The sequence below is a fragment of the Oryzias latipes genome, chromosome 21 (genome assembly GCF_053564925.1).
Source record: "Oryzias latipes strain Hd-rR chromosome 21, Olatipes_Hd-rR_3.1".
Taxonomy (NCBI): Eukaryota; Metazoa; Chordata; class Actinopteri; order Beloniformes; family Adrianichthyidae; genus Oryzias; species Oryzias latipes.
The window spans coordinates 14,155,106-14,168,420 of record NC_136257.1 but is presented as its reverse complement, the minus strand read 5'-3'; the positions used below and the strand labels follow the sequence as shown (position 1 = coordinate 14,168,420).

Genomic DNA, 13,315 nt, shown 5'->3' with positions numbered 1-13,315 from the left:
CAGGATTGGGTTAACGCTTTTTGAGGAAAAAGGATCAGGAACAGGAAAACATGTTATTAATTAGCAATCATTGGCTAATGGGATGAAAATTAATGTTTTGTTGTTTTTTGTTTTTTAAACAATAACTGCTTCTAGGCCTAGAATTGAATTCACATTTAGTAAAATGGAATAAAATAAGCTGGTTTCAAACAATTGAATTGATCAGGGTTTTGCACGCCTTTAAAAAATAAATGGTTCCTGATCAGAAAACTCCCACTCACACATTACCCCATTGTCAGGTAAAGCAAACTGGTCTCTAGCAAGTGTGGAAGCTCACCTGAACTCTGGTGCAGATCAAGCAAGTGGACCCTGGTCCATTTTCAATCAAAACAGGGTGATGGTTCACTTGTAAGCAGACTCCATTGTCCTTCACTTGTTAATAGTTCACACTTTTCATGAGTAAAGACAAAGGTATTTCAATGTAAGCACTGGGCATTAAGAGCAGCAAAAGAAACTGAATACTAATAATCTGGATTAGTGTGAATCAGAAAAATGATCAAAAACATCTGGTAGCTAAAGCAGAGCATGAGCTCATAAAAGCTGCTAATGAGCAGCAGTTGGAACTGCAGTTTTTTTTTTCCAAGGTGGTTTCTTCTGTCTTTTGGTTTGCTCCAGAGAACTCAATGTGTGAAAGCAAAGCAAACCAATTGAAGGTGTGAAAATCCTCGTTGATTTGAACCGTTGACTGTAATTGGATTGAGTTATCCCTCCCCCTGGCGTTCCAAACAGGAAGTACCTGCTGGTTCCAAGAAGCCAAAATCCCATAGACTTCTATAGAGAAATAAACAGCTATTACTCAGTCATTATATTGGCGTTTTCATGCTATCTTCGAAATGTTTTATTTTAATCACAAACAAGTTGCTTCTGGCGTTTTACCCCCATGAGAAGAGGGGTTTCAGTCAGTCACCTGTAGTCAAAAGTCAAATTCAAACCTGCTGAGACAAGAAGGACGGATTTACTAAAGGGGAGCAAAATGACAGAAAAAGCATTTTTTCCTAATTCTGCATCCAAGAGATTCATTTTTACATGAAATCATCACAAAAACAGCCTGAACATGATCATATTTTTGATTCTTGTCAATGACAGTAAAGATGCTGCGCTCTCACGAGGGGGGGGGGCTTTTTTCAGCTCTGTAATGTTAAAGGACACTTCTAATAAAGTTTCATCCAAAGTGTCTCTTATTATATTTATAATATACAGTTTTTAGAAATGAATACATTTCGTTGCATTTATCCGCTCCATGAAAATATGTGATTTTTAAACCGGTCTGTGATAACATGTAGTCTAGTGTTTTTCAACCAGTTTGCCGCGGCACACTAGTGTGCCGTGGGAGATGGTCAAGTGTGCCGTGGCTCAAAAAAGGTTGAAAAATACTGATGTAGTCAACACACAGCACAGCTTGTTAGCATAGCATTTAGCATCCTAGCATCAGTGTGTAACGACACCGCTGTCCCCAAATCAACACTTTTTATTAAACTTTCTGTTGCTGCTGTGAGTCCAACAGGTTTATCTTCCAGTTCTTTCTGGATCCTGTTAAAAATCCTCACATGTTCCACTGCTTCATCAACTTTAACTAAAGCTACATGACAGCATCAGCAGAAGCTAAGGGGTGGGGGGTGCTTCTTGCGCTATCGATTATTCGATTATTCGATTTCCTGTAACCGCCTTTCAAGTGGTAGGGGTTTGAACTTCCAATAAGTTCACTCCTGATTGGTGTGAATGGTTGGCATAGAAACATTGACTCAAACCAACTCAGAGAAATAACAGCTAACTGACAATTTCTGGCTCCAATATAGCGACGTCTGTATTGTGAAAAATGGCGACTGAATAGACTTCATTTTGTTGATTCAGAAGCAAGTCATTTTCAATGGGTGACGTCACACTCATTCTGCCCATTACATTGACAGTCAATGCATTGAACGCAGTCCACAGGATTATCAACCGTGTTTGTGGGGACTGCTGGTCCACTGCAGATGGCAGCTAATTTTCTGCTGAAATAGAATCGTAAACCTGAGGGTCAAATGTCAGATTCAACTCAACAGATTTGACAGATTGAAAAAACAATCCTTGCGAATACTTGAATGTCAGCTCTGTGACCCGTGAAAATGACCCAAGTCCAGTTGGACCTCAGAGCGACCTGTCTGTCTGTAAACCTTCAAACTCAACAATGACTGTCTTCCCCAAACTGAGTAAAAAAAAGAACAGCATACGCGCCTCAACGGCGGCCACTCCTTCCTTTGCTCAACGCCAGCATAAACGGCGATTAAAGTGACTTGCAAACAAGCAAGAAAGCTTCTTTGTGCTTATCCTCATCAGTCATCTGTCTCTGCAATTTTACGAGCCTAAGAGAAGCCGTTTGGTTCAGCATCCCGCACATCAACTTTGCTCTTTGGCCCACAATTCCGTGTGCGATGGCCTGGGTCCGGGTGCACACAGATGCCTCACTCACTAGTTGGCGTTTCACACACACATACACATATTTGTACTCGGCTGTTTTCCCCTTTTACCAGCTGTGTAGGCAGCCATTGGTGCACACTTGGTTGCTGACAGTTTCCTCCATGCAAACACTTGCATCCACTTTACAGGCTGTTCTTTCCATTTTGTTTTGTTCCGCATCCCTACACGGCGGTTGGCCAACAGAAGATGACCGTTCTCTTGAGTGCCATATCTCTGTGGGTTTTGGTCACATGACCCACTAATATCATTGTATGTTTTATTCCCCCAAGGCAATAAGTAGCAGGAAAACTTTTTTCGCCAACAGTTCAGATTTCTGATGATCTCTCCTCTCTAGAACCCTGGAGTAGACTTTCCCATCAGAGACAGAGAAGTGTGTTTACCCCATAGTTGGAGCACAACCTTCAGACCTGTTTTCTTCAAAAGAGGGACCACCATCCAGCGTGAGAACTGCTTCCCCCTCTTGAGGCTTTGAATGAATTGCCAGAGGGGCAGAAGGCGCGAACTCTGAGACCCGAGTTGTTGAATCTGCAGCTTTCCACGCTGCTTCCTGCCTGAACTGCTGGTACCTTTCAGCCGCATTGGAAGTCCCATAAGCCAACCAGGCTCAATAGGACTCCTTGATGTCATCCTTTACTACCTTCACAAAAATCTTGAGCTAAAGATTTGTTGTCCGTAACTCGTTGCAAATTATCCTGTCAGTAACTGTTATTTACAAGCATTTCAGTGTGTAAAGTAAATTTGGTAAAATCGTTTATCAATAGTACATCAAATTACTTCAAATGATCATGTAAAGCAGCAGTTTTGTGGTCCAAAAAATGTAAATTTGTGGGTCTTACATTTCTAAAAGCTTGTCAGATTTTTGCGTGTTTTTGTTGTTTACTGATTCAGCAGATGACCCACCTTTTTGTGTGTCTCTGCTAGAGCTGTGACGGTGTCGAACGGTGTCGAACCACCAGGGGGCGCGGTGTCGCGGTTAACCGCAGCCCCCCGCCCCCCCCCAAATAAATAAAAAAAAAACACAAAATCCCCCGGCGGCCGCATCGGAAATAAATACTATTACAACGTACTATTCTTTATTAACAAATAACATTAACAACTAACAACTACATATCTAACTGGTGAACTAACTATAGGTGTTGTAGATTGACTGTGTGTGTGAGCGCGGAGCGTCTTGTGTAGTTAGTGGGAAGGTGCGCACACGTGTGTTGGGGGTGCGTGTTGATTCTTCTGCAGCGGACTGGAGCTGCACGCAAGTTTCACCTGTGGTCTCTGGTACAGACATCTTCTCAGAATATTATGTATTGCCCAGTAATAAGCAGACTGCAGACACTTTCCGGTAGCCATGAAGCCTGACACCCATGAAGAACGCGGGGCAGGAGGCTCCACCTTTGTTTATACAGACACGTAACGTTACGCTACAAAAAATAGTTCCCAACAAGAAAATTTAGTGATATTCAGGGAAATCTAACAGCGCGCATTCATGTTTGGTGTTACGGAGTGAAGGAGGACAGTAATACCCCCCTCCCCCCTCCAACACAAATTCCTCCGGTGGGCGGCCGTGTCGCGCACTTAAGAACGCACGAAGCTTGTAATGGAAATGAATACAATGGAAATTAATAATTAGAAAGCAGTAAATTTGTCGTATTTCCTTGCAAGACGGAAACTTCTGTTGTAGAATAAGTATGTGTGCTTCTGAAAGCGCGCGCCTGTTTGTGTGTAAAGGGAGCCGCGTGCCACGTGCAGCGCAGAGGCAGACAGTGAGAGCACGCGAGCGGTGGGAGAAAAGGAGACAACAGTCTGAAAGAAAGAAGGAAAGTCTGAACACAGGACTAGCAGAAAAAGGAAATTAGCAGCAAAGATGAAGCGTTTAATGTGTTTATTATAGTTCCAAACACGCAACATTTGCAAAAAGTTAAAAAAAAAAAGTGCGTAAAAAAGTGCGGTGATGAGGTCATCACCGCGGTGATGCGGTTATCGTCACAGCCCTATCTCTGCTGAACACTTCTGTCAGTGTCAGGGTGGGTTTACAGCTTTTGCTTTGGAGCATTTCACAACAGGAAGTAGAATCATTTTCATGTTGAATATTTTGGTCCTGACTCCATCATCATTGTGGTTAAAGATGCTCAATGATGTGAACCAAGTAAAAACTTCAAGGATGTGATTCTGTCAGCTTCCTGCCTTCATTTTCTTTTCCACATGAGACGGTGAATAACCTTTAGAGAGAAAATAGCCTCCTATATGATGTAATATTTTGCATTATTTTGTGCTGCTCTGCCATAAACAAGCTGGTGGCGTTGAGGCTGTGTGATAGGAAGTGGTGCATTCTTTCCTTTAATAGAATGATCTGTCAATAACGTCTGCCTGACTTCAGGCTGCATTTTAAAGGTTTAGATTCTGTGTGCATCGAGCTGCAAAGAGGCACCATAACTAATCATTTAAGTAAGACACCAAATAAACCTTCAAAATAATTTATAATTCAATAGACAAACAAAAAAATATAAGACTGAAAGCATTTGAAATCAATATAATCGGGTCATTTGGGTAGTTTTTTGTTTGGTAGTTTTTCCAAAGACATAAACAAACATTTGTTATAGTTTTATAACTTATAAAATCTACAATGTTTACAAGGAAATTAACTTTGAGTTTTGAAGAAGAGGGAAAGCAGGATGATGTTTACGTCGACTGTTGTAAAGAGTTGATTGAACAATCCCCAAACCTTTCCAGTGGCTGTGATCAGCATCTTAAGCAAACATCGGTAAGATGTTATCATGCCAATTAAAGGTGAACTAACATCATCATCCAGTCAGTAATATCTTTTCAATCTTACCTTCTCTGGGTTCTTATTTTGTTTAAAATTTTTTAACATTTCATTTTGTTTTCTGGAAATTACTATTGTTTTCCAAAACGTTTACTTTTTATTTCCTTTCTCTTTTTTGGGGAATTGTGTTTTGTCTGTTGGGTATTTGTTTTTCTTTTTTATTTGTCGTGATCTATTAAAAGGTTTTTGCGCTGATGTGATTTGTAACTCAGGGTCACAAGATTTTCCATTTATTTGGCCCATAGAGGGCGCTGTTGTTCTAAATGTAAAACAGAAGAGATGGGCATGTGCTCAAAAAGGCTTTTTTTCCTCAAAGCCCCTTTAAATCATCACGGGAGGAAGCTTTTTTTCAGGTTGGGCTGTTTGTTGAGTCTTCCCTCATTGTTTTTCTTAGCGGTCCTGCTGCTGTCAACATTTCTTCATGAGGAGTCGCAGCTATTTCAGAGATGCCCCAAAGCACATTGAAGTCCTAAAGGGGGAAAAATGGCAGGTTTTCTGTTTTTAAATGACAGTTTTTGTCTGTATAATTTGTGTTTTTCTGTCTTTGGGTCAGATTTAACGGAGTTTAATCAGTACTGGAGGTTTATCCTCCCACTTTATGCTGTCTAGATGCTGCAGTGTTGTTCTTTCCTTTCACACACCCAGGCTAAATCTGGACACAAAAATGGTTTCTCCCTGAAAACCTGACATTTAATTTAATTAATGCAATTTAATCTGACTTAATTTATACAAACATGTTTAACTGTGTCTAAAAAGTCATTGTGTAGGAAAAAAAAAAGTTCCTTATATAATTTGAAGTGATGTGTAAAAAGCACAACAGTCATCACCCTAGCTGTGTTTCCATCACACATAGCCCAAAACGGTATCAAAATTCTAGAAATGTCAAAAAAACACAATTACATTGTTTCCATTCAATCATAATTATGCAAAAAAACACAAACCAACTCACGCGATGAATCGTTCAAAAACAGGGCCACAAATGTGACGAAAAATGATTTACAGCAGATACATTCACATTTCTGCCACGGCGCTAGCGCTCATCATCAACTATCAAAGGAGACGTCGGCGTCTTATTCAGGCCATGGAGCGGCGAGCTCCTTACACTTGATTAACTTGCAAGAAAAACAAGGAATCTGGAAAACTTTACCTGCACTGTTCAAGTACCAGGTATTTAACTAGATAAATACACCGGGAAAGTAATAAAACTGATTTATCGAATTACATAAGTGCCAAAAATTGAAAGGGCGTAAAGACAACTAAGCGGGCGTATTTAGAAACTGAGTGAGTGAACCTTAAAACTGTGATGGCGCAATTCTAACCAAGCGACCCCGTATTTTACAACTGAACGGCTGAAATCCTAACTGAACAGTGATCCTGCTCGGTCAGTTCTCTTTTGCGCCCTCACCTGGATTTATGCTCAGTGTTAAGGGGGCGTTTTTGTCACTTGGGGGCGGCATTCAGGGGTGTGTTTGTCACTTAGGGGCAGGAACCTTTCTGGTTGATCTGATTGGCTGAAATTTGCATGCCAAGCAGCGGGGCGGGACTTTCATTTTGGGGCTTTAATAGAAATCGAACAGCGTCTGTAACGTGTATTAAAAGCATTAAAACGATAACAAATACAGTGAATTTCACATGAGAAAAACATACAGCACAGAAAAACCCGCTGCACTTTCTTACCTTAGTTTTGGGTCGTTGGTTAATGTTTTAATCCACGTTACATCCGCGTTTTTTTTCTATGATTGCCTCTAACAGGGGGGGACAAACAAGTTTGACACAAAGAGCCGACATCTCTAACTGTGATAGTCAAAAAGCCACACCACACACTGACCTGCCAGACAAACACACAATTAAAGCCATGTTATTTCTCATAACCCCCTCCTCTCCTCTCCTTACAACAGCACTGGATTAAACGGCGCCGTTTCAGTTTAGTGTTTTTTCTGTATTTAACGTTAACACACATACCGGTGAAACGTGCACGCTGGTGTGTGTTTAAAAAGGGCAGCGAGCGCAAAACTGAGTTGGTTGTGATTTATTTTTTCAGTCATCAATCAGCATTTAAAATCCATCAAAGTCCTCATCTTCTGCATCTGGAACAGCTGGGCTACATCTCTATCACTTTCCTCATCATCAGAGTCCGTCTCCTTGCTATGCGGATCCAAAGAACAGTGACAGCAGACACCTCGGGCCAAGTTTAAGTCCTGCAGTCCTAAAGTAACTTGCCGGCGCTGTGTCCCGGTAAGGGGGGAGGAGGATGGCTCTTTTCACGGTCATCTGCTGAAAGTAGCAGCGCTGAGCCTCGAGGCGCTCTTCCAACACATGCCTTTCCTTTTTCGCGGAAACTCAGCTGCTGCTGCGTCTTCTTGTCTTGTCGGAGTTGGTTTTCCAGCGTTCTCACTTGTGAACCATGGATTCATTATTTTAAATTCTCTGGGAGCTGAGGTTCGATAAGTTAGAAAGATCTTCACAGATTCAGATTTCCTGCTTCAATAACTCTTCTGATCAATGTTCAAATGTTTCAGTAAGTATCTCAATCCTTTTGTATTAACACAGAGAGTGAACCACAAATGCATTTCTGAAGAAAAAAGATAGTTTTTTTGCCTTTTAATCAGAATTGTTCGCTTTAAGCTGTGAATGCAGACATGCAGCAGCCGGCTGCCAAGGGACCGTCAACAAAGTGCAACCTCTGTGAACTGTGAAACACCACTGTGTAAAAATCAATAATCATAAAACTATTATAAAGCATATTATTGTTACAATACATATTTTGTAGGATAGTCCATCTTCATTTTATCTTGTTGCATATACTTTTTCAAATTTTAATAGATTTGAATCATGACTAAAGTTATCAGTAACTTGACATGAGCTTATTGTCATACTAAAATAAAGAATGTCAATAGTTCACTTTGTTTATTTATAGGAATTTTTCATAATTACAAATGGATCAGATTTGGTCAAAAATCCTCAATAGCTCTGAAGATGCCAGAATTTTTTTTTTTTTTTTTTTTTGCATAATCTTAATTTTAGTAGGAAAATATAATATAATAAAATAAAATAAGGTCATGATTAGTCAGTACAGGAAGTTTTGTGTCACTAACTACAGCATCTTCAAAGCCATTGAGCATTTTTGACCAAATCTGATCAATATTTTAATATGAAAAATTCCTTACAATAAACGTGAATTATGACATAATCTTTGTTGCAGTAGGACAATAGGGTTATGATTAGTCAGTACAGGAGGTTTGGTGACAGAAGCTTTAGTATCTTCAGAGCTATTGAGTATTTATGTTATGATTCATATCTTTATTAAATTTTAAAAACTATAAGCAATAAAATGGAGGTTGACTTTCTAACAAAATTTAGTATAATAAATAATAATGTAGCATGACTATGCTGACAAGTCTTCATTACCAATTCATATAAATATAGACATTTATTCACTTTTTAAAAGTTCACTGATTTTTACATAATGCTGTTTCACAGAGGTTGCACTTTTTTGACGCTCCCTTGGCAGCCGGCTCGCTGCTCTGTTTGCATTCACAGCTTGAAACGCACAATTCTGATTAAAAGGCAATAAAAACGAACTTTTTTCTTTAAAAATGCTTTTGTAGTTCACTCTCTGTGTTAATACAAAATGAGTGAGATACTTGCTGACACATTTGAACGTTTATCAGAAGAGTTATTGAAGCAGGAAGTCCGAATCTGTGAAGATCTAATTTAACCGAACTGCAGCTGCTCTATTCCCGTGTTCCTCCGCGTAGCTGACAGCTGCAGTTTAAACTGTGCCTCATAATTGTGTCTCTTTGCATTTCCAGGGTTTCCAAACGAAGTTGTTCTGCATTATTCACATATCTGCTCCTTTGTACTATAAAGTACTGAAAATAGAAAATATGATAAAAGGCAGAGAGCTGCACGCAGCTCAAGAGCCGCCTGTCAACCCCCCCACCGCACTGAAAAATGAAGGTCCCGCCCCTCTGCCTCGCCGATAGGCCATGCAAATTTCAGCCAATCAGATCAACCAGAAAGGTTCCTGCCCCAAAAGTGACAAAAACGCCCCCTTAACACTGAGCGTAAATCCACATGAGCGCGCAAAAAGGAATTGACCGCGCAAGATCACTTCTCAGTTAGAATTGCGCCTGCGCGGTTTTAAGGTTCACTCGCTCAGTTCCTAAATACGCCCGCTTAGTTGTCTTTACGCCCTTTCAGTTTATGGCAGAAACGTAATTCCATACTGATTTATTTAATTAAGCTTTAAGAACATCAGGAAATGTTACCACAGTCTTTGAATGTTGTCTCTGTTTAAAGACCCACTCCAGTGGAAATTGTGTTTTAACATGTGCTTGTAGCATTTTTCTAATGATAAAGGACATTTATGAAGAAAATTAAGCTTAAGATTGCATTTCTGAATATTTATTTATTCAAATAGTTGTGAATCAGGAGCAGATGAAAAAATGCAGTTTTAAAAAGATCTTATATCTGACATGGAAAATATACTGGATGGGCTCTCTGTTCGCTCCATTCTGATGCATCCCCTTGCAGTCAAATTCTCCATCCATGTACGTCTTTGTTTTCCTCCTGAGCTGCAATCTGGATCCAAACTGTACGGCTGGATAGCTGCAATATAGCTCCTCGTTTATGTTGCAACACTAATGTTAACTTGGGGGAATGAGGAGCTGTTGGCTAGTGAGACACGGTGTAAACAAAGAGCTCTCAGCAACGAGAAGGGAAAGGGGGGCGGGGTTGGCAGCAGTGGCTAAGGAGTAGGGCTGCACGATATGAGGAAAACTCGCGATATGCGATATTGGTGATTAATATTGCGATGATGATATAATTTGCGGTATATAAACAAATAGCAAAACAACCAAAAACATAATTTCCATTTCACTGCAACAGTTTAAAAATTATACTCCAAATGACCCATGTCGACGTAGGAGGCAAACATCAAACATAAAAGGGCTCATCTGATTGATCAACAATATAAACGGGTCCTTCTGATTGGTTAAATGCATAAAGGGATTTATTTCATTTGTTCAATATTTCAAGCTGCCATGAGTTTGTTTTAGCACATTTAAGGTAACCATTTATTGCGATTTGTGACATCTTTTGCGGTATGCATATTGCACAGCTTGATGTTGCGATAACGATAAATTTGCGGTATATTGTGCAGGCCTACTAAGGAGGTTTAGCAAGCTGGCAAATGAACGAAGGGTCGGCAGCTTGATCCCCGCTCCCCCCAGTGAACTGTCGTTGTGTCCTATGTGTGTGAATGTGTATGAATGTCCCAGTGTTGGTCAGAGGTAGGCGCGAACTGGCAGCCACGCCTCTGTCTGTTTGCCCCATAGCCGCTGTGGCTACATCAGTAGTTACTATTACCAAGCATGAATGAAGAGTGAATGAATACTGGACACATTTTAAATGCTTTGAGCGTCTGGGAAAGCGCAGATAAATCTGATTCATTATTATTATTATCATTACTGCAACAGTTCCGCCCACAGCTCAGGTGAATTTTTAATGAGTTCCTGCCGCTCTGGAGCAACTATTTCCTCGATAACCCAGTTTTAGAGATTTTGTCTAAAAAAAGTCCTAATCATAATTAAAAGATCACCAGGAACACTTTTACAATAAATAGATCAAGAGATTATCGGAGGTGGGACTTGAACACATAAACAAAAAGAGTTGACAGGGAAAAGCATGACGTATAGGTTGTAAATACATTCCGTACTGTTATTTTGCCACAGTGTTCTTTCTGTTCTACATCTCAATTGCAGTTATCTTTGCCTCGAGAAATAAGGTGCCTTTCAATGTCTCCAAAGAAATCTGCAGTTCAGCTTTTATTTTCTTGTAACTTAGCTGATGAGAGTTGATTTGGTGTATCTGTGGTCTTCCTACCATCCATATCAGCAGTGTAGCTGGTTGCACTGACTTCAGGAGCATGCGGCAGACAAAAGACTCTGCTCACCAAGTTCAACACTTCCTTCCTCACAGAGGAGGACAGCAGGTAGTACATGACGGGGTCCAGGCAGCTGTTCAGAGCGCTAAGCACCAAAGTCAACTCGTTGGTTGTATTAGCTACGTTCCTCCAGAAAAGGGAAGTGGGTTGGATCTGGGTTGCTATGTAGAAAGGCCTGACCATGTGATAAGGCAAGAAACAGATGGTGAAGACAAGGAGGATGAAGAAGGACTTTCTGGCATTCTGAAAAAAACTGGGTGAACTGGGAAGGTCTGGATTCTCTTGTGATCTTCTTAGAAGTTTCAGGGCAATCTTTCCGTAAGACACCATTAGAGAAATGAATACCGACCAGAAGGTGAGCACCCCACAAATGTTGATGTAGGCCTTCCACTTGTCTTCATTGAGGTTTTTGTAGTGGAAACATCTGCAAACACCAAACGTCATTTTAACACATTTTTAGACTTTGACCCAAACAGAAAGACTTCACTTAGGAAAAGGACCAACCTGCCTGGCCTTGTGTTACTCTGGAAGATCATGTACGGCAAAAAAAACAGGAAAGCTACAGTCCAGATTACAGCACAAAGAAAGACGCTCCTCTTTGTAGACAGCAGCCTGCGCCTGCCAGCTCTGTTGTGCATCTTTAAGTAGCGATCCACGCTGATCAGCCCCAGTAGTGTGATGCTGATGTACATGTTCATGTAGAACAGGTTACCAACTAGATTACACAAGATTGGACTCAGTGTCCAGGTGTTACCATGGCTGTGATAGAGGATCCTGAAGGGCAAGCAAAAGATCAGCAGGAGATCGGCACAGGCAACGTTTAAAAGAAACACGTGCACTGAGTTTTTGGTAGACTGAACACAAAAGAAAACCCAGAGAGCCAAAATATTCCCAACAAGGCCCACAAGGAAGATTAGAGAGTAGAGCACCGCCAGTGGGATGCGCATGGTTTCTTCATCAACACAGTCCTCCGGCAGAGACGAGTGTCTGGCCACGTCTGCTGTGGTGCAGCTGTTTGATTCCATGTTTGTTAAATTCCAGTCCTGCCAGGAGAAGAAAACCGCAAATGGAATATTTGTTTTGTTCAGTCACTTCAGTGCGGAAACAGAAAAAGAAATCATTATTATCCTAAAATTTTTTGGGGGAAAAAGGAAATTATTATACATCAACTTGTGCACAAAAATAGTTTTATCATTTTGGTTTATTCTGTTTGTTCACGAACATGTTTAAAGCAAAACCCGAAGTCAAACCAATTCACCCTGGAGTAATTTTGCCGAGGTTTTAGCTTTTTTCTTAGTGCAACGAAGTAAAAAGCCATCTAAAACGCTCTTTCAGATGATCGATGCAGATGCCAATCAAAAATGTTTTTAAACTGATAACAATGTTGTTTTTAAATCTGGTGCTCAACAAATCACTTAAGGATTTCTTGGTGATCGTACATACTCACCCAGAACATATGATGTAGGAAAACCGCCAACTTGTTGTCTCAGCCGTCCTTTACGGTTCCTCTCAGTGACTCCACAAAGGTCCTTTGGAGTTTAAAGGAATGCTCCAAAGCTCACTTCTTTGGAAGACTTGTAACTTTCTCTCTGCATCTGGTTGTTATTTAATGATCAGAGACAAACTGAGTAGATCTAGAAGCTTCTATCTGCCCTATTCCCTTTGTCAAATACATCTGCAGCACTGAAGAGCGAGCAGCTCTCCTCGGCGGATGTCCACATCACTGTGGTGCTGTGCAGAGATAACACCCTCTCTCCCCCCCGTGTTGATGCACAGATAAACAAGAAGTTCCTTCTGATCGTATATGAGGGCGTGCACAGCGTGCTCCGCTCGTCTTTTTGTAAACTGTGCTGGTGATCATGAGTAGAGCCATCAGTGAAAAGAAAAGCTTTCCAAATGACTTCATGATGTTTTCTTGCTAATTACAGCAGGAGAGGTTTAGACTGCAATCCAAACTCAGCTATCTTACCATCTCACTCAGCGCAAAAACAGCATTCAAAGCACATAAAGATTTATGTGCTGCAATGCCAATCTGTCTGTGGTTTTGTTTAAAA

The 13,315-nt window shown here is 40.7% G+C and overlaps 2 protein-coding genes across 39 annotated transcripts in view; one reads left to right on the top strand and one right to left on the bottom strand.

The window, feature by feature from the left end:
* Positions 1-13,315, top strand: part of caska (calcium/calmodulin-dependent serine protein kinase a) — a 127,938-nt gene that overhangs the window by 71,908 nt on the left and 42,715 nt on the right. The gene's annotated exons all lie outside the window — the stretch shown is intronic.
* Positions 9,711-12,988, bottom strand: gpr34b (G protein-coupled receptor 34b). Its single transcript, XM_020713029.2, has 3 exons — positions 12,709-12,988; positions 11,766-12,304; positions 9,711-11,685 (listed from the first exon to the last, which is right to left on the bottom strand). Exons 1-3 carry the CDS (start codon positions 12,715-12,717, stop codon positions 11,136-11,138), a joined length of 1,098 nt encoding a protein of 365 aa, XP_020568688.1. The 5' UTR covers positions 12,718-12,988; the 3' UTR covers positions 9,711-11,135.